The sequence below is a fragment of the Electrophorus electricus genome, chromosome 17 (genome assembly GCF_041902795.1).
Source record: "Electrophorus electricus isolate QZ-2024a chromosome 17, ASM4190279v1, whole genome shotgun sequence".
NCBI classification, from domain to species: domain Eukaryota; kingdom Metazoa; phylum Chordata; class Actinopteri; order Gymnotiformes; family Gymnotidae; genus Electrophorus; species Electrophorus electricus.
In genome coordinates this window covers 21,140,653-21,167,564 of record NC_137513.1, presented here as the reverse complement: position 1 = coordinate 21,167,564, position 26,912 = coordinate 21,140,653, and the positions used below count along the sequence as shown (strand labels likewise).

Below are 26,912 nucleotides of genomic sequence, written 5' to 3'. Positions count from 1 at the left end.
AATTCCTGTGTGTGTGAGATCACTTGATAGCTTCTCAGAATATGGTTTAAATAGATTTGATAATTCCAAAGTTACTAAAAGCATCTGAAACATCACCTGGCGCTGGTGCTTAAGGAAACACCCTCCTGGAAGCGCTACCTGATATCCCAACAAGATCCCCGATGTTTATTACAGCATTACAAGACTAGACACAATTGGTTTTAGGCTGTGTACCAGGGTAAATCATTACCATTGAGGGCAGACGCTACAATGGATGAGGCCACATAACGGCATTTTTTGGGACTCTGAGACACACAAGCAACTCACTTCCACGTAAATGGGCAGAAAGAGGAGCCCAGCGGTAGCAGAGCACTAGAAAACGATTTTTAAAAGGTTGAATTATATTATTGTTGCATCTCTCTCTTTTTGCATAAAAATCCCTCTAGGGATATGGACGTTTTTCCCGGTTCTTACTTTTCCCAGAAGAGTCAGACACGGTAGCATAGCCCAGCTCCACCACAGCAACTGCACGTACATCACAGGCTGTGGAATGAGTGAAATACTTCAAATTGTCCCGAACAGGAATACCCCGTTGGAAAAAAACAGCAATGAAGCACAAAGACGGTCTTCAAGCAAAGAAAACATGGCAAGTGCATCGTTCAATGCACAGAGGTAATCACCAAGTGCAGATGATAAATGGGATGTGATGTTAGTAATCTCTTTTCAAGGACGGTTCACTGTGTCACATGGCTTGCCAAGGATTGGATGGAACTGGAATCATATTGAGGACAGCGAGGAAAACTGATAAACGCCCACATGTCGCTCCCGGGCCTCCTGACTATACCAATAGCAAAACACTTCACTCTGGCTCATGAGCATCCAGCCTCTTCTCAGGTATCGGAGGGGCCCCTGGCAATGACAGCCCTGTTCGAGAGTCTTTGAGCTGGAGATACGTTCTCATAGTCTCCTAATGAGTTATGAAGTGCAATCAGATAAGGGTCCTGGAGACACAAGGCTCCCCCCCAGATGGAGGAAGAAGCCCCCTCAAATCCAGGTCTCTACCACTTTGTAGGCAGGAGCTTGTCATGATTAATTTCCCCTCTTCAGCTGTCTGGGGAGCCTCTCTCATCTTTCCAATGGAGCCGCCATAATGTGTACTCTATGGACCCAGTCACGCAGCTGGGCAGACCTTAGCCCAGCAACACCCCAGTGCAGTAGCTCCACTTTACCACATCCCAGCGCAACTGTAGTCTACTGTGAAGAAAACCGTCATCTAGAATCCATCATGGCACCAGACACAGGAGGAAAAAAGAAACAAAAAGTACACATGGTAAGCTTTTAAAGGAAAAAGCAAATGTTAGAAACGCATTGTAGCACTAACAAGCCCGTGCTAACAGGCGATTGTGTAGACAGCGCTCAGTGAATCTGAATGGCACAAAAAAAACCCTTCTTGGCTCATTGTGCATCAGAAACCTGTGGAGCAAGCACACTCCATCTCGCTCACAGCTCTCTTTATTCAGCTCGTTAAGAAAACGGAGTCTTGTCTAAATGTACCAATTATGCAGCTGCACCATTTGGTCAGGGCGGAAGAAAAAAACAACAAAAAAGAGCCCCCACTTCTCATCACTCCAAAAGCAGGACACAGCCAGGGGACGCAGTTGGAGAGCACGCTGAATAGCGGCTGGTGAAGTGTCCTATCACAAGACGCACAACAGCCGCCAGCCGTTCTCAAGCATTTTACCACAGACGGCTCTTTCAGCCATTTTCCTCGGAGAGAGCTTGCCTCATGGAGTGGATGAGCCCCCATTCCCATTTCCTCCCCCCAGTCATGGACTTGCAGTCCACGGCTTCAATATGCAAGTATTGTCTGGGTTTGGGGGTCTGTAGCCATGATTAGTGAATCACTAACTTAATGATGCATCTATACCAAGGAGCATCAAAGAATAATGCTAGTAAAAACACATACGTCCTAAAGGAATATTCAGGTATTGAGACTACACTGATCAGTATCTGTGCAGGTAACACTGTTTTGTAATGTTCTGAGGTTTTACAATGGTTGTATAGTTACCAATCCACCTTTCTCTTGCAATCTGCATTATACAGAATACTAGTACCAGATAGAATACGACCACTGGTACTAGTCAGAAGTACTGTCATAAAATGAAACTGTATCTTCATGGTAAAATAGGATATATTTCATAGAATTGTTCCACTACATCCATGGAGCCTCTGATGGAAGGCTAAAGTGACAAAATCTTTAAATAAAACTATGGCAACGGCTCTTGTTCCACTAATCACACTCTGCTATTAAGAGACAGGGAGAAATCATGCCCATTTTAAATGCTAAATGAGTTGTGACAATGAGCCTATTGTATTGCTATTTGGACCTCACTTTCAAGTCAACGAGAGAGAAACAAAAGACGGTGGGAACTTCTTGTGCAAAGATGGGGGTGGGGGGGGGGGTGAGTTGGTTCAGTCGTCAAGAACCTTGCTGAGATGCTTGGATGTGGATTTGGCAGCGATGTGCGCAGTCTGTGCATCATCTTACTCCCAACTGGTCTTGAGCTGCATGCCAGCTCCCGTCGAACTGCATCCACTCATGGCAGAGCCTGAGAGACGGCTTGCTTTGGACCTTGGCCTTGGCAAGCACGCCGGTGATGGTTGTTTGGGACAGGCTTCCTAACGAAGCTCTGCTATCCCCCGAAAGACACTGGTGAAAAGACAGGTCTTCTGCCACCTTCCTCTTGGGCCAGCAGCTCCTACTTCATGTCTGGAGTAGTATGGCAATCAGCTCCAATTTTTTTTAATGATATTTTGTTTTAGCAGGCGGTCCTTAAAAGACTACTGGGATCGCCGTGCACAGCTTCTTCTCCAACTCTAAAGCCAAAAGGAGTCAGTCAGTTCAGAACCAGCTCCACACACACTCCTCCCTCTCCCCAGGGAAGACCCGGGGGCCAAGTTCCCGTCTGCTGGACCCGATGTTGGCTTAAAGCTGTGAGCCTCATCCCCCGCCAGTTCGGCTTCACCACAGACAAAGCTGGAGTGTGATTTCAATTAATAGGCAACTATATGAATGTTCACACATTTTAAATACATGATAAGCATTGCAAAGTTTTTCCCTTTGATGCTGCACTGCTGGCGAAAAATTGACCGACGATACAAAAGAGTCAGCGGGAAACAGGAGGGGGAAAGATTTTCTGCTCAGCATATGATGGACTGAAAACAGTGGGCCCAAATACCAGCCACTCCTCCAACACCCCCCCCCCCCCTTTTTTTTTTTACCATTTTGTGCTCTGCCACATTTGCACACAAACACATTAAAGGCCGTTTAGTCGAATTAGGAACCATTCATCAAACAAAACTGCTCATGATTGGGACACAGTGTAAGTGCTGTTAAAATCTTGACTATGCCTAATTCCAAGGCAGAGCCTGCTGCTTTTAAAATAAAGCTCCCTCGTACGCACTCTGTTACCCTGGAAACCTTTGTGAGGTGAAGATGAGGACAGCCAATAAAGAGCAAATCCTTTTCAGTCAGAGGACAGCAGGTAACTAATAACTCATGAGCTCCAACCTAAACAGAGGTTCCCTCTAAACTCTCCCCAATGCCCAGTGGCTCACCATAGTGCTGAAGTCAATTTCCTAAAATGACTTTCCCCAAATGCGAGTGTCTACACTTGCCCTTTCATGTATGGTCATCTTAATCAAGTGCCCAGTATCAATAACAAAAAGTTCACACTTACAGATTAAACATGATCACCTTACACACATTTTGCCCAGTGAATAACCAGCCAGTCACTGTGAAGATAAAGACAGAACAGCCATACCTCCATGAAGCAGGTTCCTGCTGCAGTGTTCTCCTTAAGGGATGCATTGTAGAACTTGCTTCCAAAGATAGGTTCATTGTCATTAATATCCTGTAGGATGACTTTGACCACAGCGGTGGAAGACAGAGGGGGTCTGCCTTTGTCTGTAGCTACCACGATCGCACGAGGAGAGGTGTCCATCTCATAATCCAGCTGGGTAAGTGTAGTGATGATGCCAGTGATGGCATCGATGCTGAACCAGTCAGAGTGAGTCTCTGGATTCCGCAGAATGCTGTACTGGACCTCCCCATTGGGACCCTGGTCTTTGTCTCGTGCTGTGACCTGAAGCACAAAGCTCCCTGGAAAGATGACTTCTGGGATGACCTGAATGTACTCTTGTTGGTCAAACAAAGGTGGGTTGTCATTGACATCTGTCACCTGAATGGTAAAAGAAGACTCAGCGTGTAATGGAGGGGTACCAGAGTCTGTGGCCATAACCCTTAGCTCATAGTGGTCCTGTTCTTCACGATCTAGAATGTCATCTACACAAATGAGGTAGATGATGTTGTCTTTAGTGGTTAGGGCAAATTTTCCATCTCCACCCTCCAAGGACACATTGACATTAGAGTATTCACCGTAATCTGGGTCTGTGACGGAGATCCGTGCCACATACTGCCCGGGCTGCGCTCCTTCAGATATGCGCGGCGAGCCATCTTCACTGAGGAAGATGATGGTCATGGTGGGCTGGTTGTCATTGTAGTCTCGCACGTGAATGGTTACAAAGGTATTGGTGACTTCAGGGTGTGTGGCATTGTCCTTAGCCTGGACCACCAGTTCGTGAACTCTTCTCATCTCGTAGTCCAAGGGCTTGTTGAGAGTTATCACCCCGGTTCGAGAATCGATGACAAAATAGTGATCAGGGTCACTCTGCCTCCGGTTGATCTCATAGTGCACCAAGCCGTTATCGCCCTCATCAGCGTCAGAAGCAAACACCTGCAGTAAGCTGTTACCTGGCTGCAGATTCTCAGAGATGGTGGTGTGGTAACGGCTCTGGTTAAACACTGGGGCATTGTCATTGATGTCCTGCACCATCACGTCTAGGGTCATCTGGCCGGTCTTCTTGGGAGAGCCTCCATCAAACGCCTCTAAGAGGAGAGTGTAGGAAGATCTTTTCTCCCTGTCCAAAATGGCATTGACAACAAGGTCCAGATAAAGAACCTGATTGGATCCCCTCCTGGTTTCCAGAAGAAATGCCTGCCCCATGTTCCCATCTGTTATGATGTAACCTTGAGTTGTCAGCTGGCCCTTGTCAGCATCCAAGGCTGGCTCAAGGGGAAATTTGGTGCCAATGGCTGTCTGCTCAGGGATTTTGAAAGTTGCCCGTTTTCGGGGGAACATCGGGGCATGATCATTTATGTCATTGACTAAAATGGTCACCTCCACTGTCACACCGGTCATCGTGACCGCTATGAAATTGTAGCGGTCCTGTACTTCCCGATCCAAGACCTTTGCTGTCTTTATGATACCCGTACTCTCATCAATGTCCAGGTCCGTGCTAACACCTGTGCCCTCGTGGTCAGAAATGAAGTAGAGAGACGCCGTGATGCCCGGTGGCAGTCCAGCGCTGACGTCTCCGACCACCGTACCAGCCGGCTGCTCTTCATCCAGCTGGAGCTCCAGCGTTCCCGACGCCATGGACGAGTGAGCCGCAAAGGCTTCAAGAGCCACACAGAGGAGCACAAGCAGCCTCCGGTCCCATGTCCTGCCTCGATGCGTTCGGTCCATCACTGTTCTTCCTGCTCCTGTCAACACGTTCTTCATTTCAACCGCTCCTTAAAAAACCTAAAAGCACAGAAGAAGAAGATATCAGCGTGAGAAACGAAGGCTAACTCTGGGTGGAGGACAATGGAAATCAAAGTACATTTTCGGACGGTCGGTTTTTTTTTGTTAAGAGCGAGTCGGGAACGCTCGAGAAGCGTTCCATACGTTACACTCAGTTCCTAACCACTCAGTGCACAACACACCATTCACATACGCATTCCTATACATTATTCTCACCTAATAAGTCAACACCTCATCCGTCTAAAAAAGTGGAACAGAAACCACAAGCCCACTGTACAAGTCCAGGAAAATGACAGCAGAGGCCTGTACTGCCCTGTCTGTCCAGCCTCATTAAATGAGGACGGGTCCTCTGCTGTCGGCCAAGGCTGCTTCTCCGTGCCTGGCCTGAAACGGTACCCCGTGGTACATCTGAAGGCGAGCCTAGCGGGTGTTCCGAAAGACGGCAGGGCCTGACTGAATGTTGACACACGCTCCCAGGCAGGGCCAGAGCCCTGATATCAAGAGTCCGAGAGTTCCTTTACAATATTGAGTGCTCCCTGCGTAGTCATTCCTTCTGGGGTGTTAACATGAGGAATGTCCTCTTCTACCTGCTATTATGTGCAGAGAGAAACCAAGACCGAAAAAAGAGAGTTCTGCTACCAAGAAAAAAAACAGAATATTCTCCTCCAAGAATGCTTCACTGTGGACTGCTTTGACACAAAATATCAAATCCGCATGGAGTCATCAAAGCACGAGGAATATTAACTCAATATAGACATGCCAATCATAATATACTTACAATTATAGTACTAAAATGTGAATTGGCCAACCGCAAAGAGTGCACTCCTGGCTGCTGTAAACTCCCTTGTACTGGAAATTAGTGATTTCTCATCCATGAAATTATAGCTTGTAGACTCACAACCCTATGATGACCGAGCTGTTCAATATGTGAGGTTCAACTTTTCAAATGATTCCAGGGTTAGTTCCAGTGTGCTAGTGAAAGTGTTAGAAACACTTCTCAAGACAGGAGATTAAATATTTACATACGCTTGTTGAATGATCTTCACTCTTTCAATCTCTACCTTTTAAAGTAGTATGAGAGAATAGGTCCTTAGCAAAAAAAACCCAAACAAACAAAAAAACCTTTAACAGCTAAAGTTAAAACAGTATTCTGGAATGTATTGCAAAAATAAGAATGAACTAAGTTTTCTGCTGTAGGTGAAATTACTGATCAAAGGAAATTGCTGAATAATTTGAATCTACCCGAGAAAGTAAATTAAAGTTTTGGCTTAGCCATTCATTAGGTTTGCGTAAGACAAAAGCACATAGTGCTTTCTGACTGCACTCAGCCAATGCTCCAGCCAAGACAGAGTGCGATACAGATGGAGACCTTTTCGATTGAGTGCTCATGCCATGGTGAGAATTAACGTCACCTCTGCGATGCTCGGATTTGGTCTAAGAGCAGAAAGTCTCATTTTTCTTCTAATACTCAAACTAGGCGTCCTTTAACACTTAGAAATGAAACATAATTCATCCCACACTGAATTGATGACACATGGGCTCTTGGGGAGGTAGTCTCACCATCTGCATGGCCACATAAGACCACAAGATGTATTACGAGCAATCAGAAACAATCATGTGTCATGTTCAATCAATAGGGAGGAGTCATTTCAGCACATTACTATTCATCATTAAATTTTATTTACTGCCAAGGACAGTGCAGAAACAGGATGATGAGTAAGCAGAAATAAAGGCTTTTCTCTCTCAATACTTGTGCCTGAAATCAGAGCAGCGCAGACAAACCAGGCTCCCTCCTGTGGCTCCTCGAGGAGTTGTTTCCCTTTTTTTAACACATTATTTGCTGTCGCAGGGAGAGATCTTTTTTGCAGGCGACTGATAAATTCACCAAACACGCTATTTAAGACACATGCTGCACATATCAGCATGTAGTTGAGTCACCTTACACAACTGAATAAGTATGACAATTATAATTTTCACACATTTTCTCTGTTAGTGGTTATGTGTGTGTGTGCGTGTGTGTGTGCTGGTGTGACAGATCTGTGCATGCTGTGTGCCTGATTGTGGTGGTCTGTCTCCCCAGTAGTGGTGACAGTACGTATGTGTGTGTGTGTGTGTGTGTGTGTGTGTGTGTGTGTGTGTGTGTGTGTGTGTGTGTGTGTGAGAGAGTGAGTGAGTGAGGTAGCAGAGCTGGAGGGCTCCACACAGTCTGGCCTGCACCCTCTCTGGCTCAACTGCATTGTAATTGGGGTCTGCTGGAAGGCTGCCCTGCACATATGGGAATCCAACGCTCATTTCAGTCTGTCAGCATCACAGCGACTAAGGCACATACACACACAAGGAAACACTCACTCACATAAAAGAGTAAGCACACACACACACACACACACACGCACACAAACACACACATACACACACGCACACACACTCCAAGATGCATTACATGAGTAATAAACACGTGGCAATGTAAATATCAAGATACGTATTTAGCTCCTTTGGTCACACCAATAAAGTAATTATCATAAAGTAGTTAAAATGTCAACATTATGGTGAAAATGCAAAGATGGATTTGTTTTATCTGGAGCTCAGAGGCAGTAGCCCCAGCACTTACCCCTGGAGCGGGGACTTGAGCCCCTGTTGCCCTGACCCCAGAGACCTGCCCCTTTAGCTAATGGACATAGCAGACCACAGCAGGGCATGCTTGACTTGCCCTGCATCAGGCGGAGCTAGGCACTTACTGTTCTACGGCCAAAATACATTTTATTCTTGCATTTTATACCTTGTTAAAATATATACTACTGAGAGACGAGTCCTGGTCTTCTTTCAAAGCATCCCCATGCAGACAGCCTGATCAAAGTGTTTTCCAAGGGAGTCCCGAATTTTGGGAAAAAAAAACCTGCTCTCCTACTGCTGCCAAAGCTGTAAGAATAGCTTACTGCAGTCATAGGCTGATTATATTAGCGCTTCGCCCAGCTCAAAGGTGCTTAATTTAGGTTAATTTGGTCACAGTAACCGGCAAAAGGAAAACAGAGGCCGTAAAGCCAGTACTTCCTTTAGAAAGGCACGCTTTGATTTGGTAAGTGTCCCTGAAATGATTCATTCACCGCTTTCATAATGCAGTGGCTGGATTTCCCCATGTTAATCTGCCTCAGATAGAATTAACCCAATTTTCTGATGATGTTCTTAAATGAGATTTTCTGTCGCTTAGTAGCACGAGAGCACCAGTGTACCAGAACAGCAGTGGTACCTACAAAGCCTATGAAGACTTACACATATGTACTCATGGTTCCCATATAGACATGGGGGGGGAGGCTCTCAGATCAAAGGAACGTCTTCCCCCTATTTGTAAACCTGCAAAGTAATACAAGAGCAACCATTATAATGAACCTGACGACTAAGGCGAGTGCTAGCAGGCATGTGGACTCAGGATGTTGGCTTTATAGCATCGTTTCAAGTTATGGACCGTTTGGGTCACACCAGAATGCGGGGTGATTAATAGGGACAATGTTTTCAGCTTTTCCTCCTTGCTCCTACCTTGGGTCATGCGGTTGACCTTATGGCCAAGATGACAAAGCACACGTGGTCCCTAATTATAGAAAGGGGCCAGTTGAAAGGAAAAAAGAAAACATTAGCTTTGCAAGTGCTACAATATCTGCCTTGATGAAGTCTGACGTTAGTAAAGCAAAAACAGGCCAACGCTATTTACTTAAAAGCACAGCCCCAGTAACATCTACTGGTCATTTTTAACCTTCTAACCCTGACCCCACCAAGCCAGAGAAGTCAGAGAATCTGCACACTTTTACCATCTCAGAAAATGCAAGGACGCTGGCCTCTTATCATTAGTCCTTCGTCTTCACTTAAGGGTGCCAAAAAGCTGACAGAAAAAACAAGAAGATCTAAACAATCCCAAACAAAGACCTCCATTCCAGCACTGTTACCATTCAGCCAAAAGGGGAGAAGGGACTACAGCTGGCCGAAGCAACAGCTGTCTTGCCCTTTCATTCAGCACGTCTCCGTTCCGTTAGCAACTATCCACTGCTGCCCCGCCAGCACCTCTAACACCAACACCAGAGGTCACGTTTAAAAGCTCCAGTGCAAGAACGATTGAAATCTGCTTGCAAGTTCAACGCTTTCCAAGTTTCGTCAACTTAAAAAGGGTAAGTGAGGGAAAGACAAAAGTCTGGCAGAAGTGTGAAGTAGTAAAGCACCATAAAAGCAGAAAGTATATAAAGGCCAATATAGACAGCAACAGAAGTGGTCGCCCTCAGCCAAGTTATGACTTTGGCCTGATTCCATTAGCCCTTTCGTTCAGTCCTTACTGCAGAGTCATGCCTCGGCGGCAGAAGGCTGGAAACCACAGAGGAAGCCACGTGTATTATCTTTAGTCCAAACGGACCATGTTGGAGACCGGCGAGCGCCTCTCACTCCCTGCACCCAGCAGTCCAGCTGGTGTACATCACCACGGCCACTGACCATTCGTTTAACCTCGCCTGGCCCTTTGATTTACACACCCTGACCTTTTTGCAACCTGCCAGGCAGGGCCCTCTGGAAAGCAGTATTCTGCAGTTAGTAATACCACGTCAGAGGAGACATGTTCTTCCGCAGAGGATGTGAGTCTAGAGAAGGAAAGGGGATACACGGGGACAGGTAAAGCCTTCAGGAGAGAAATATAAAATACCTTTGGGGAGGCCATGGTGCGTGTTCACTCCTGTGGTACTACAAGACCCATAAACACTCACAAAATCAACAACAGCATTCATGGTTGGTTCAGTGGTTGGCATCATGGGGGGTGGGGGGGTGTATTACATGTGCAGCTGGGGCCTTTGAGTGCGACACTGGCTCACACAGCTCCAGCTATGGTGCGCTGATTGGAAACGTCTGGCAGCGGAGAGCAGAGGAGCCCGGCACGGAGTTCACCGAGTGCCGCTCTAACAGGACCTACGAGCATATCTAAGGGATGCATCACGTCCAACATCTTCTCAACCCATATGGAGCACAGGGTTTTCCAACAGCTGCACCTACTGCTAATAAATCAAAACTTTGTGTGTGTCAAAACATGCGTGTCATTTATGCATGTAGGAAACATTTGGTTTCCCAGGCCCTTAGGACAAAACGGAGGTGATTAGCAAAACAATTACTTTGATAGCCATCATTTTCAATATTCTTTACTGCCTAGGACAATATTGTTGTGCTTTACTATGTCCAAAATACCCTTGCTCTCTCATTTATCCCGATTTATTGTAGAGCTTCAAACTAGTAGAGTAAGTGTCTTTTGGACCACAGTCTCAAACCAGATGAAGGGCTCCAGGTCTGACGACATTGGAGCAATAAATGCTGACGGCTGGGTAAAGAGGCACTGTTCCCAAGTTATTGTCCAATGCTCAGCATGGTAGTATAAAACATGTGTGCAGGCAGAGTCTAATGAGAAAGCCAGCCCCTGCCACAAAGGCCTCGGCTCCCTAGCGTTCGCTTCTCTAACTATCCTGGAAGGCAGATGCTGAAAAACAGGGGTAGGCGATCCACATAAGGGCCAGGGTAGCTGCAGGATTTCACTACAGCCCAGAGGTTTGATGTGTAGTCCGGCAGCCAGCATTGTGCGGGTAGGACCGCTTCAGCCCTAAAGGTGTCAGGCCAGGCCAGACACGGACACCCGTGCACACGGATCTGTGTACTGCAGGGCAATTGTGAGCACAGCAGCCACAATCTTTGCGTGGGCAAAGTGATGGGAAGGTGGACACATCTGCAATGATCTTAAATTCTGTCACTGTGTCACAACACACAACAAGAACCATCTGACACCATGAGCGAGGCAAGCGAAAAGAAATTTAATTGGGGTTTTCTAGGGAAGAGTGTCTGATGACATAATCCCTGGAATGCCTTGAAAGCAGTTCAGTGTTTAAATTCATCCACCTCGTCTGAGACCCAAAAATCAATTCTTTGCCTGTGTTCTCTGTAAACAATTTTTGCTCAATAGGACAACTACTAAAGAAAGTGTTTAACTCCTTTCCACAACTAAACTTCTCAGATTTAGCTTTGATTTTTATAGAGTCTGCTTCGTGCTCTTTGAAATCAAACATGCCATCCTCCATAAAAAGTCATCATGCAAATGACCCATTTATTTGTCCTCGGGTGATATTTAAGGTCTCAGAGCAACAGCACCAATCAGATGAGTCTCGGAGCATCAGCACCAATCAGATGAGTCTTAGAGCAACAGCACCAATCAGATGAGGACTGGAGCAAACTCTGGATGGATCACAAAGGCCAAACTCGAGAGAAAATAGTTGGCATTTGACAAATGAGCTTGGGTGGGGGTCTAGGCTGTGCTGCCTAGTTCTAGTTCCCCCCAAGCCTTTAAAAGCCAGGAAGAAACAGTAGCCCAGTTATCGGCCATGTTTTGCCATAGCAACCACCACCTAATAAAATGAGGAACTGGGGAAATGGTAACTAATTGTATGACAATTAATTCATTAGTTCAAGAAACACATTCACAGTTGCTGAGCACGGTGCTGCTATCAAAGTTAATGTTAATTAAGGGTATCGTCTGCATAGTGATTAGGAATGTGATCTGAATGAGACCCAGCAAGGCATTCGTACAATAGCTCCGCACTGCCTTTCGGCAAACAAAAGAATTCCTCTGATGAACAATTTCAGAGGAATTGTCCAGCAGGATGAAAAGACAAATCTACATGCACTGGCATATCAAGTTAATAAAAGGAACAGAACTCAACTTCACATACACATTTGGTTTCATTAAGTGGAGATGCCATTCCAAAATACTTCATTACACAAATCATTCTAATTTAAAATATCAATAATTAAGACTTTTGGCATCATTAGTCTTCAGTTGGTTCATTTACATTTTGCTGCATTATAGAAAATCCATTTAAAGTTTGATATTTAAAACATAAACCTAGGTTCTTAAGTAGTTCATAATCTTTGTTTTAGTTATTCATTTATTTCACTTTTTCCTAAAGTAGGATACAGAAAGCAGGAAACATAGTCTACAGGCACATCTAGTGAATACACTGTTACTGCAGATATCTTCTTAACACCCATCACCCCCAATAAACCAATAAACAAACTTCTTCTCTTTCAGTATGCCTAGCCATAATCTATATAGTGACTAAATCTTCCAAGCTGTCTCAGTGTTCTCTACGAGACATAATACTGACAGCTAACCAGGTTATTAAGTGTATAATTTGAGATGGGTATCCCAAACCAAACAATGTGCGGTTCTCCCCACGCTGCGCTGATTCTCCAGTGCTGTTAGGTGCAGAACTCTTTACTCAGACATGAGAAAGTGAGACTTCAGACGCCTAAACTGAACTACATAACATCACTTCTGTTTATAACGCACTTTATGTGTCATCCTGGAATTCGCTCATCGGTTACCTAAATAATCAACACGAAAGCAATGAAGAGTCGGGGAAGTTTCTCCTGCTCTTAGTAAGTTGAGACTGAAAGCAATAACATGGTGTAAACCAGAAATAAAGGAAAAAGAAAATGCCAAACGTTCTCGTGACCTCCTGGCCACGCGCTGTCCGCTCCCATCCGGGGGACTGATGCTCAACGCAGGTCGTCATTTCAGTGAGAACTTCGCCAATATAACTCACCGACTCTTCCCTTTTAAAATAACATGACTGGTAACGAGGACACGGCAAATCGAGCATATGCATCACAAAATGCATAAAGCACAGCGCATCTCATAATTCAACTTACATTCATCTGTTCTCTCTTTTCAATGAGGCACGCCGCCGCTCACAGACCGATTTTCCAAATAGTACTCAAACAACGAAAGCCTCGCCAGGGAGAAAACGGCACAGACAAAAAAGAAACGATGCTGTCTCGATATCCAGTTAAATTATATCCATGTCCCCGCAATCTGGTCCACGCATGCTAGGTGAAGATTCCAGATGTTTGTGTCTGCGCTTCTCCAGCTGTCAGTGCGAGCACACGCGCTGCACCAGCTCGAGCGGGTTTGCACAAACTGCGTGCAGCATGCAAGACCAAGCCGAATGGCTCAGCGACGGCTAGCGCGCCCGACTCCTAACTCCAGACTCCCAGCACGCGCTCTGAGCCTCCGCGAGTGAAACCTGACACTTCCACGGACGGTCCGCCCACGTGCAGGCGCGCCGTAACGGCGCTCGCGGCAGCTACAAGAGAGGGCGACAGCGTGCGCGGACGGGAAGCAAACTAATATTGGGCAGACTTTGGTGCCACCAATCTGCATCCAAGGGAAGTGATATTTATTTGTAGCTCTGTAAACTATTCTTTGCCACGTGTAGACATCAACATTTCTGTCTCCAATGACTTTACAACAAAAAGCAATAGGCTATCCATATGTGCAAAAATGACTAAGAGGTTGCTAGACAGACAGACAGGTGCAGACAGGTGCAAACAGACAGATGCATACCTACTTCAGCTTTAGACTGAAATGAACAATATTTCTTGAAATATAGTTTTTAGCCTCAGACTGCAAAAAAATATCTGTAACAAACAGGCCTGAGATGAAACATGCCATAATATGAAGAGATTAAGTAAGATGGAGTGATTTCACTGAGCACTTTGAATTGCTCATGAATATTAAAACAGACCAGGAAGCTCTGCTCTGATGTGCATATGCAGGAAAAACTACTTGATGTATAAACACATCATGAGAAGAGGAAAAGACCTCAACGAATGGCCATGTCACCTCCACAGAGCCCAGAGGCCTGGCTTGGCTGGGAACACAGGAGCAGAGGCCAGGCCGTGAGCATCTCGAGAGAAGGAGGCTCATCACAGCACGCTTCATCCCATCTGGAGACTGTCAGAGGGAAGCCTGCTCACGGACGCATCATCTGGCGCTGGGCTAAAGCCATGACCTCAGATCGCTTTCTTGCCACATGGATCCTGAGAGACGGCGCGTGTCAGAACCGCCGTCCGGCCGCATATTAGTCCCCTCCTTAGAGAGTCCGGCCACAGCGCTCCCATGGAGCAGACCCCAGTGAATAGTTCCATGATGGTGTTGTTCGGATATTTCATTTCCAGTTATGGCCAACAGTGACTTAAAAATCACTAAGCTAATGTTACCCCTATCTGGCCTGTGCAGGCCACAGTACTGTACAGTTTAGTGTCGGCCTGGCCATTAAATGTATCGCGCAGTTCATCAGTTCAACCAGTTGCAGACATGCTTGGGAGGAGGGGACATCTGGAGTGGTGTATGCACGTCCAATGTTTCCTCCCGGACCACAGCCCAGTTTCACGCTTTACAGAAACAATAATAATTATGTTCCTTTCATCTCTGATTGTCTCGCCTCACTTTTAGTTGAGAAATAAACTGCCTTAACCAAAATTAAATGTAGTATTTAAATTATTTCGAGCAGTGCTGGATAGTTCACATCCAGATTAGTAAAAGTCCTCCCAAGGATTTTGTTTGCCTGCCTTTGCTAATTAGTAATAAACAGATTAATAAACGAATCCAGCTGGGTGAAGCAAAATCACAGGCGGACTTTTACTTTTTAAATATTTTACACCTCTCTTGCAGAGTACAAAAACTAATACAGAGATTTATTTTCTTTGCACTGGAAGTCATTATTCAACCATATCAAAAGATAAATGGATAGAAAGAGAAAAAGATATAAAAATTTTTTAAATACTTTTTATTTTATACATTTTATACTTGAACTGAAATTTCCAAGCTTATGCATTTGCTTAAAGTGTCCTCATCTGCCTGAATGTGTGGTAACAATGTACATAAAGTCTTTAGGATCAAGAGGACAGGACAGAATTCACGAACAAGATACAGATCAGGGTGGTGGGATGGGAGATGAAACCTTCCTGAAAAATCCACCACAGAGTTTATTTATGTGTGAGCCGTTTTTGGCAGAAGGAGAAAGAACTGCCATAAAGTGAGGGGGGGGAGAGAAAACAGACTCAGTCACCCTGAAGTACAAATGACTGTGCCTTCTCGTGTGCACTGGATCCAAAAGCAAATAAAGGTTTGCTTTGGACTCTCCTTGCATGGTAACAGAAAGCCCCGACTGATGGATCTCTCACTCCTGGTGCAGGAAGTGAGGATGTAGGCAAAAAAGGGAAAGTCATATGTAAACACAGTCAACACTTGTCCCAGTTTAAGCTGTTTATGAATCACCCACCTCATCAGTCATTCAGTTACAGCAGGTGTAAAAAGAAGGCTATTAATATTTATTGGTTTTTTTGTTTGTTTTTTTTACATTTACAGTTAATCTTTCGAAATTTATCTAGTTAACTGACCTTTATTTACAAATCAGACCATTTCTTTAAAATCAGACCAAATCTTTCACATTTGGGTGGGATGTTAAAAATATCACTGCAGCATCGTTTTCAACATTACTGACTGAAACATGAGCAACCACAGTCATTTCCAATGAAATTTAACAATGAAAAAATCGACACCATTTGTTTGTACATGTTAAAAATGCAGGTCTTTAACCTTCAGATATTTAAGCTTGCCTCGCTTTTATATGTTCTGATGCTTCACTTTTGGCTTGCAAGCAATGACCTACAAATACACAGTGTTTTACACGATGCTATGTAGTTTATAGTAGACACCATAACATTTCCAGTAGAATACAGAAAAGACCTTCTCTCACACCACCAGTATCTCCAAGGCTACTGCAGTAACATTATCTGTATATAACAGCAGAAAAGTTTAGATCTGATTCATTCCTGGGGAGCTGCTGCCAGCAAAACTAGTCCAGGATACAAACACACACAAAGATAAATGTCATATCGGGAGTGTTTGCTATTAGCACGATGGTAACGCTGATTAGAGAGATCTATCAGGGGACCATATGTGGCCAACATGGTTGAAAGCTGCCTACGGGAGGGCAGACTACATTCTCTCCTTAACATCCAGAACTGTAGCTTCTAGCCAGATTGAGCAGAGACAAGCCGAGATGCCCTCACTGCTTCCATGAGGTTCCAAAAAGGCTCTTTTGCTGGACGCAACCACAGCCTCGCTCTGATGTTGCTTCTAGCTCATCTACATTCACAGTCAAATGCAGACACACATTAGCGGGCAGCAACAGTGGAAACTGAAATCGGCTATTCCCACACGTCACAGACAACGTCTTGTTAGGTCTAGCCCAGGGTGTCCGCGGCATTTCATCGCCATCCACAAACTCGCTGTCGGAGAGGTCAGACAATTTCTTACTTTCTTAAAAACACTCATCTTGAACGTGCGTGCCCCAAATACCAAGCTCTCTGTGCCCACAGAACTTGGCAGAGAAGTGATACTAGATTAGAAAGTACCTTATTGGAAATGCTCTACTTGGGTAATGTCTGGAGGTGCTATATTACTCTGAGGATGGAGAGTCGTTCAGTGCACACAGGTTGAGTTTTTGATCCTTGTGCAGAGGTTATTTTGGTGGCAGCTGATTAAGGCTCTCTGCGGAGCGATGCATCGGAACAGTCCTCCCTGGCCTCTGTGTATTTTTCCGCAGAGTGACTAATTCCATCGTTACCGGCCCGACCATCCAGCGGTTGTTTCAGGCTTGGCTTACAGCTGTTCGGAACAGAACGCATTCCATAGGAAGGAACAGAGGCAGGAATGCTGAATTTTGTAATTATTTCCTTTATTTTATTGACCTTGACAGCGAAGCACAGTAGTTAATACCAAACTTCCAAACATGGATTGGTGACTCTGCCGTGCTATTCTTTATCAAGGATCTCAGAGTATACATCGGCCGCTGTAGTCGGCAGCGGTTGGGTGTATGGGAAAGGGCTTTAAACAGAACATGGCATATCATTTTAGAACAAAAGACCCAACACTAGCCAGACATAGCTCAGATGATGGGGCATTGTAACTCCTCTACTTCATGGCAGAGAGATATGAGCAGTCTGGTGTTACTACAAATAAAATCCAACGGGCAAACATTTAAACATTGATATGGTGGCCTAGATGGACAAATATAGCCAAAACCAGGCCTTTTATCATTATGTTTGGCTTAAAGGGGATATAAACACCATACTACAGCTATCTTCTGAATAAACATAAATGACAGATACTCACTTTACACGTAAACACTGCAATGCCAATGTATATATCCTGCCTGATGCCAGATTACCAAACAGTGAGGGGGTGGGAGAAGAATGAGAGTGAGAGTGTGTGTGTGTGTGTGTGTGCTGACAGGGCTTTCAAGAAGGGATAACCTTCGAAGGCACAGCAACTCCAGTTGGTTCACAGATGTTTCAAATTAGGGGAGTAATATTCTGACCTTCTTGTCATCTTCTCATAGCCCTTTCTCAGACAAAAGCATTTTTATAGGCATGCTGTTTAGTGTTGCTACACTTTGACTCTAGAAACTGAAGTTCTAAAATTGAGCCACTAAATCTTCACCAAAGTAGAGGAGAAATTACTGATGGAATTACCTCTAGTAGGAGCAGAGACTAACCAGTGCAAAGTATGCTTTAAAGCAAAGTAAATTGGTCACATAGGGCCCAAAACAAAGATCAAAACCGCCCAGTATAGCGTTCGGCTTGAAAACCTTCAACAGATACAAACACCACAGTACAGTCTAGAAGTCAGAGGACCAGGATGCATGGTTTTGTAGTTGTCCTGACTCTGTATCACAGCACATTGTACATGAAAGGAAACAATGACTATGACATTAAAGAAAAGGAGGTTACCTTAGGTTACTTATTTACAAACACATAAAAGAGAAAACTTTGTCATACACCTTATATTCTTCCCATTGCAGCATCCCCAGCCTGCAATTTTGCTTGGAAAATATTATCGACTGTGCAGCTCTGGTAAGAAACAGCTACGTACGCGTCGGTGGTCATTTCACAGCCCACAAAAGAGCAGGGTTACTTTCTTCAATTTAATTAGAGGTGAAATGTTTTGTTGACCTTCTGGACACAGCACGCAGGGTTATTTCCCTTCATAGCTACATGAATGAAAGCTCCAGTCATATAAGGTAGCCAGCTAGCGTTTTATGGGTCCACAGACCTGCAGCGGTAATTCCACTGTCTCAGCACCAAGTGCAGGCCCTCCTACCTCCCTGCGTCGGGGAGGTGACCATCCTCAAAACTTTGTTTTGGGTTTATTTTATCTCAGCACGTTGAAAGACGGGAAAGTTATTGTTTCCTCAGCAAAAGCCGGGGCAGGGGTTGAATTACATTTGAGTGGAGATGGAGAGATCTCCGTTTCAGAAAAGTGCCAAGACCTTCCAACACTTCAAAAGCATGTGTGGCTTATCAAGTGTTTGCACCGCACAGCCCTTCTGTGTTTTTACAAGATAGACAGATACAAAACATGTAAGCAAACACTTTGGCGGCTGTCGACAGTTTGCTCTCGGTGTATTATAAACATATTTTTGTTTAAATGTCTTTTTCTTAAGGATTCGTGCTTGCCATGTACTGCTCTGTTTTAAAAGTTTTAGTATTCCTGCTTTAAAATCTATAAACAGTAAAATATAAATCATTATTAGTTTTAGTATTATTACACTGAAAATTCCTTAGACTAACTGCTTACTGAGATGTACTGAACAATGAAATTTAAAATGTTTTTGTTTTACAGACTGAAACAGATGGAACTAACAGTATTTTTTAGGCTGAAATCTAAAGTTTCTAAAGTTTTCTGTTATGTATGGTTTTTAAATGACAGAGCAAATTTATATTTTACATTAAGTACATATTACTCATTCATGTATAAGGCTGCTATTATGCTTAAAATATATAAAAACATACTTCTGTATGGATGTACGATTTTCACTTTTGTTTGTCCTCAGGAGCTCTTTAGTGTCCAGCAATAGTCTGCCAACACAGAGGGGCTCCACTTTCCCTGGAACACCGATTCCATACTATACATAAAGACAAAGAGACGTGCAAGTATCCTTGAACACAAAATTATGGGTGACTGAAATTCTGAAAACATATTTGGATTCATATTTGTTTGTTTGTTTTGCAAAAAACAAAATCATTGTTGACCAGTGTTACTGATAGCACTGTGATATCAGAAAGATTGCTCTCTTAAACAAAAAACACAGTGTAAGCTGCTGTTTTTCCTTTCAACAAAACAAAGACTTATCCTGCTTGGATATTCTCACCAGCAAAGTTGTTTATGGCAAACAAAAGAATGGCACAGCTTGCACTTGGGCCCCACAGAGCACTGCCATTACCGCAGGGCATGCGAGATGGCACATAAGTGGAGCGATTGGGTCATTTACTCGGGCTTGGAGAGGCAGCTTTGTTCCTCTGCAGAGGCGTCTGTGCATCTGTGGACCCGTGGAGAACAGTAAACAATGCCCGGATTCACAGATGGATCGGGCTATGCTGTGGAAGAGGCCAGGTCCCTGCATCACTCCAGGCTACGGTTGTTCCATTTCTTCATTTGGCAGTTCTGCGGCTATTAATTTGGCAATTGGGGGGGACTGAATCCAACCCATCACTGAAATGGCGGTCTGGACGACAGCGGCATTTCCACTTATGGCATCATCTTTCAAACGAGCCGGCCAGGACCTTGGCAGAAGCATTGTGAGAAAAGCAAAGAATTCCTAATCCATGCAAGCTAAGCAGTATGAAACAATACTGGAGAGTGTAAAGTGGTTAAATGCATTCCACTCTGGGAATGCCTGAAAATCATTTCGATGAGTCAGGAATGCCCCCTCTTAAGTGTTAAGTGTCAGTCGAACCACAGAAGAACAATTCATGTGCGTAGGAAAATATCTGTGCTATGTAGAACTAACAAAGGGAGAAAAGGAAGCAGTCGAGTTGTGCTAAAATCAGCTCTCGTAATTCTCAGATTAACCCTCAGATCACCAATCATCTGGGAGATTTAGACCAAACCAAGGCAACACTTCCAAGACCACACAGGAAAATGATAACCTCGCTGACAATAAGGGGGGGAATCCATCACGCAATTGAATGCTGCTTTTTACTGAGACAGATCCCACCTATTCAAGAATAACACTTTATTAAAAAGGAAGATTAAATTACTCATACCAACCATAAATCTAAATAAGCAAATAAAGACCAAACTGACACGTTTGAACAGAACATTGCCTTTGCATGTAACCATTATTTTATAGCACTGTTAAGTGTGTAAACAAATCAGGATCTTTTAAGAGGGGCAAAAAAAAATTCCAGTGTGTTTGTGTTTGTATCTAAAGGAAGTATGGAGTTGTCATGGCGATATGCCCCCACGCTCCTGATTGAGAGTCCGGGCGGTGAAGGACTTTGATTGAGCTCTTCCTCTTTTTAACTCCAGATAAACCGCATCTAGTCTTTAGGAATCTCAGTCCGACCACAAGAGTGGATGTCTGAATATCTGGTACCTCCTACCTCGGCAGGACTGACAGGGCAGTCTAGAAGTGGATATGAAGGGTTTCAGATCCAAAGACACTGGCAGAGAGCTCAGAACACGTGGAGCCAATGGGAATGAGCATGTATGCTGCCTAATCACAAGTAATATCTTAAATAAAAATCAGCACTAATAAAAGCTAATAAAGACTAATAAAAGGTCTTTTTGTATCATATGAAAGGCAGGAAATCCCCACACCATGTTAAAAGGAGATTTCATTTATAAATGCTAGTGTGGCTAGTGCTGGATGGATGACAATATGAAATGGTTAGCATATGGTCTGCTCTGAGTGAAGTGTTCCATCTTTAGTACATTATTAGCGGTGTTACCAACACTAGGAGAAGTGTTCCTTTAAGCAAATCAAAAAGTGTGACATATATAGCAGCCACTCACTGTTTTAGTGAATACCGTCTACTTTACAAGTATCACCATCATGGTGACGTGGTAGACAGTTCCATAACTGCTTATTACACCTAAGGAGGAGGCTGAGGAGTTATGTAGCAAGCCGAGGTTTGGCTATTAGGTCACCACACAAGAGGCTCTGCTTTTCCATAAACAATGGGGAAGAGTCAGAGAAGTAAATAACTGTGTGGTTAAATTCGCCAAAATGGAGGCCACATGGCTGGTACCACAGAACGAAGGAACTCTGTCCCTATCCAGGCTCACATGTTATGTTCGAGGTGACGAGACCAGTGATTTGCACTAGGAGGGTGCAGGTTGCCAGGACTCCACTGAGCGATACTGTTGGACCGGCCCAGCTCTGGCTTCTCTAGCTGAAGGACAAGGTTGTTTTGATGGCTGAGCTTGGGCGTATGCCCACATCGTGGCCAGGGGGATCCAGGCCCATTTGTGTGTCTGACTTCACAAACAGGATGCCTTTGAACACAATGACCTGCATGGTCTTGCTCATGTGCATATATTTACATCACAAGAACATCAGCTCACGAGACTTTAGCACTGGGTGCTGCCAAAAAGTTACACTACACAGAGGCCTTTTCATGCAGTGGTGTTCTTAAATAAACTAGCCAATAAGTGAATTAATACAAAGCCTATGGCTCTCTGATATGCAAACGGAAGCTGATGGCCATCCTGTTACCCAGATATGGGATGATCATTCGTGCATAGTAAATCACACAGCACTTTGATGCTTAGTATAAATTGATTGACTAATGATCTAGCATCCACATGTGTGACCCTGTTTCTTTCATCCCAGCCACTTCCTCGCACAAACATCACAGAGCCTGTTCTTTGAAACGAGACATAAATGAGACATAAAGGGTTGGCCAGCCCCCGCCAAGCGAGCCATCACCGAACTCCTAACAAACCGTAAACTGTGGGGGTGACATCCTTGACGGGATATGTCCGTGGGGGGAGGGCAGATTGTCTGCTCTTCCAGGAAGAGAGGCGGGAGAGGCACTGGGTGGCAGAGGGGAGGGAGGATGTTGCTCATATGTGCCACGCAACATCTGCCGAGTCGTGCAGATTGCCTCCACTCTGAGCACAAGAATGTGGGCTTAGGTGCAAGTCACCACTTTGCTTCATGACCCCTAAAGCCCAAACGACAGAAACGTCTACAGTAATGTGATCAGATTCTCAGGGCCAGATGCATGCACGTGCGCCTTGGTTTGACACCAATACAAGAGACCACGACGGAATATAGAACACAGCAAAAAACTGCTCATGGAACTGGTCATAAGAAACAGTAGGACTCTCATGTATGAAGATTTATTTGTGTGCTGCATTTGTGAAGATGTTCATTTTCATTGAGTTTTATGGTAACAAAGGGCTCACATATGCTGTAACAACACAAAGCTTTTGGAGGAAAAGGTGACATGAAAACAAGAATTTTATAGTTTTGTGTGTGTGTGCGCGCATGGGTGTGTGTCTATGGCTTGCATGGCATTTGCAGTGAGAACCCGAGGTTGAGCAGAGCTGCCTAATACCATGTGACCTGCTTAGGACCATCTACCAATCATAGGCTGGAACCAGAGTAATGGAACATGGGAGCCAATCGATCATAGGCTGGCACCAGAGCTATGGAGCGTGGTAGACAACCAATCATAGGCTGGCACCAGAGCTATGGAACGTGGGAGCCAATCAATCATAGGCTGTCTTTAGAGCTATGCCAGTTCCAGAAGCAGAGTTTTCTGGTAGACAAACCAAACAGAAATAAGAGAGTTTCCACCAGTCACCCATCATCAAACCACAATACTGTAGTAAGCTTTCTCAAAACAGTCTTCACTTTCACGTCACACTTTGATGACACGTGTGTTTTTGTTGAGGTGCATGAATGATTGGATTTTCCTATGTAAACTTCACAGGACCGCAGCACCCATTATGCCGCCATTACTTGTGAATTGCGGGACAATTATTGGGCTACGGAAAAGATTTATCTTCAAATCAGCGAATCTGGAAATGTGCTGTTGTCTCATTTGAATGGCATACAAACATTTACAATAGATTTTATAACATTTTACTGCATATTTTTGGCATCCAAGAAATATTCTTGGTTTAACACACTGTAAAATATATGGCCTGCTGCTATCTTCATTATAATATTGAAACTTGTTTACTCTTTAGTAAAACTGCTGACTTCTACACAGATGCAGTATTAAAAATAAAAAAATTAAAAAATGTCTTCTTTTAAAGTTAATATTAATGCAATATAGGATTTACAATGCTGCACCTTATAACATCAGCACTGATGCCAGCACCTTTCCCAAGAGACCAGTACCTTAACTAAACACAAGGCTGTAGAACTCACCACACCAAACCCTGAGGTAGGACTCTACAGCCACAGCTATCATACCCATGTGGATGGATATCAGGCCTACAAGGACTAATGTGACTGGAATCACACGCCAGACTTTGACTGATTGACACATCTTTGGCTGGATTCACCAGGAGGAAGGCGAACAGACAGACATGAGTAAATCACAGAGGTTCTCCAGGATTCTTGCCGAAATGAAAGCAAAATTTAGGATTGTATCCATGACCACCATCCCTTTCTGGAACTCTACTCACGTCCACCTAAAATGGTGTGTTATTCAGCACCTGCTCTTATGGGGTTTTCTTTCGGTCTCTCGTTTTGTCTCCTGTAAAACCTTTCAGGAGAAATTGAGGTCCCACATCAAATGAACCTCACCGTAAAGACCCTCAATCTTCCCTCTTCTGTGCTGTGTTCCCATTTTCTAAGGTTTCTAGTATGAAGTGCATTATTTCTGGGATCCGCAACGATCACGCTCCCCAGGAAAGCAGAGGAAGTCGGTGGAAGCCCGACTGTGGATAATACATCTATTATCATTTTGTCTCTCAATAGAGCCGAACCAAAATGTAGTGCCACCTTGCAGAGACACGGCGCCACCACCGGCTGTTTGCTCTAGCTTGTCTCTTTTGGCACGTTAAAAATCAATTTCTGCACTCCTCAAATATTTTCAGCCTTATATTACCTCAGTTTAAGCGATGATGTGATTTCAGGTTCATGCGATACCCAGTGTTTTGCAGGAGAACCCACTGCTTGGAGATGACATCGAACGTTTCCCGATGGCTAACCGGGGCCAAGCCTACAGGGGAGTGGCCGTAAAATACCATGAGTGCGGTGTCAGGGTGGCTCTGAAACAGATGCAACAGGCCATGAAAAGATCTGTCCCCAGTAGGTCACTAAGAAACATCAAGCACGTGCAAGCTGGTTTACGACGAGGACAGTAATAGCAGCATCGCGACCGCGGGCAGTTTCGGTCAGCCTCAGCGTTATAATCAGCCTTGCCTAGTTATCCCCCCGCACGCTCGGCCGAGTCTGGAAACACATGGACTGGACCGGCCTTTTGGGAGGCTAGGAACATTAGTGTGACGGGAACAAGGAAGCCGTGAGAGGAGAGAACGCTCCAGCCGTCAACGGGGAAGGCGGATTTTCCGTGGCCCATTGCTGAGTGCAAGGAGGAGCATGCGGTGAGTCACCACTTTGGAAAAGGAGAGCGCCGCACAGGCCAAACCATAAACAACCGGCAGGACAAAGCCATAAAGGAGATAAACCCTGCCTGAAATCAGAGATGAAGTCAGGGGTCACAGAGTATAGCCTGGTCATCTGCCATTTTCAAAAACCAACCTACGTTTGAAACAGATAACTATAACTGAAACAATGACACTCATGTATAAAGGACAGCATTCTTTTTAAAGTCATGTCGTAATGAGGGTTGGTAGAGGTAACTAGAATTATCATGATGTTTGTCTGGAAGGTTCTGGAATCAAATAAAAAGTGGCAAGACGCCTGTCTTTATGCAGGGAGATTTCATTAAATTTTTGGAATTAAATCAAATAATCTGTGGGCAGTTATAAAAGCTCCCCCCCAACACGACTACACCTTGTCTACACCTAGAATGGAAAATCAGTTTTACTCAAATTTGGAAAGAATACATGAAATTAACCAAGGACTCCAAGCAGCGCTTGCCATTCATATGCGATTCATATGTGGAGATTAATACATCATTTAATTACCATACCATAACAACATTTTACTAGCTCCCAAAACAGCTCATTCCACCATGACACCAACATCCTGTGAATTGCTGCAGCTGAGAAAGACAACTTTCGCAGGTCGAGTTAATCTTCTGCATAAGATAACGCCGCTATCTGTCAGCTGCAGGCCCAGAGGACACAGAGCTGTCTGGTCCTATCAAGACAGAGAGTCTTTCGCTTGGCTGCTTCAGGGGAGGTTACTAGGGGAGCAGCCAGCAGCTGGAGATTCATCCTGCAACCCTGGATATCTGGATATGGGCATGACGAAATACAGGCGTTTTTAAACGAGACAGAGGAACCCCTCCCCAGTGCACAAGGCAACCAATGGTTGTTCCGTCTGAAACCGGCAAAGTTTAAAATGCAAGATCCGAGTGATACTTTCCGGCAGCCTGTTGTTGCGGGCCAATACACGTGCAAGCTGAGGCAAATCCAGGAGCACTAGATGAGGAAAACTGCAATCAGGAGGCAAAACAAATGCATCGAGCTACAGGAGTGGAGGGCAAAAGGTCACAGACGGGCTGTATGAATGAATGCTGCTTCCGAAGTGCTTCTCAGTGACCTGGGCTTAGAGATGTTATTCTAATAGCATGCAGAGAGAGAAAGAGAGAGAGAGAAATGTGTGTAAAGGAAAAATAGACTGTAATATCCAGCAAAGTGTTTTTCTAATCACTATAGGAAACTCATGGAAGCAGAAGAGCAGGCTAAGCTGGACTTGTGTCTTTTGGCCACATCACCCCTGCATGGGACATTACAGCACAAGCTCATTATTATTACTCAGCATGCAGTTCTAGTGTCTATTAAGGCCACCATGATCAACAGTGATTCTGATCGGTTCTTTGGTTTAATACAACTCAGCAGGCTATAAAGCAGAAGTTTTATTCTGTGTGCGGTGAGGTTCTATATTATAAGTTGGAGTGGAGGCAATAAATTACTAATATAGGTTTTTGGAACTTACTTTAAAGGGAGGTTCATAAGCAAGAGGTGAATATATAAGTATAATTAAATGCACCAAAGGACTATTCAGTAATCAGGTGAAGTCACCACACTTACAGCTCTCTCTCTCACACACACACACACACACACACACACACACACACACACACACACACACACACACACACACACACACACACACACACACACACACACACACACACAGCTTCCCAGTCCACCTGCCCTTTTTTAGAACCTTTGTGCCTACAACATTAAAGTGAGATTTCCTCTTTCACATTAATCCAGTTTGAAAAGTGGTCTGATCTTATTCGGGGAAAACACTTCACAATCTGGGGGGAAAAATACAGTAAATGTAGGTATAAACTGACACATAGCTCACGCAGAGCTGGTTGTCATAAAGGAGGGAAACAGGATCTTGTGCAAAAGTCCAGAAACTTCCCCTTTTCTCTTACCAGCAATAGACAAAAACAGAACATTTCTGGAGTGCCTACTCACCTCTG

General features: G+C 44.4%; 1 protein-coding gene across 2 annotated transcripts in view; it reads right to left on the bottom strand.

The window, feature by feature from the left end:
* The window catches only part of dchs1a (dachsous cadherin-related 1a), an 85,010-nt gene extending 71,339 nt beyond the window's left edge, over positions 1-13,671 (bottom strand). For both annotated transcript variants that reach the window (XM_027017956.3, XM_081700097.1), the window contains exons 1-2: positions 13,341-13,671; positions 3,804-5,624 (exon numbers count right to left, since the gene is read on the bottom strand). In XM_027017956.3, the coding sequence (XP_026873757.3) occupies positions 3,804-5,603 (1,800 nt within the window). In that variant the 5' untranslated portion in view covers positions 5,604-5,624; positions 13,341-13,671. The remainder of the gene's footprint in view (positions 1-3,803; positions 5,625-13,340) is intronic.
* Between the last annotated feature and the right edge of the window lie 13,241 nt (positions 13,672-26,912).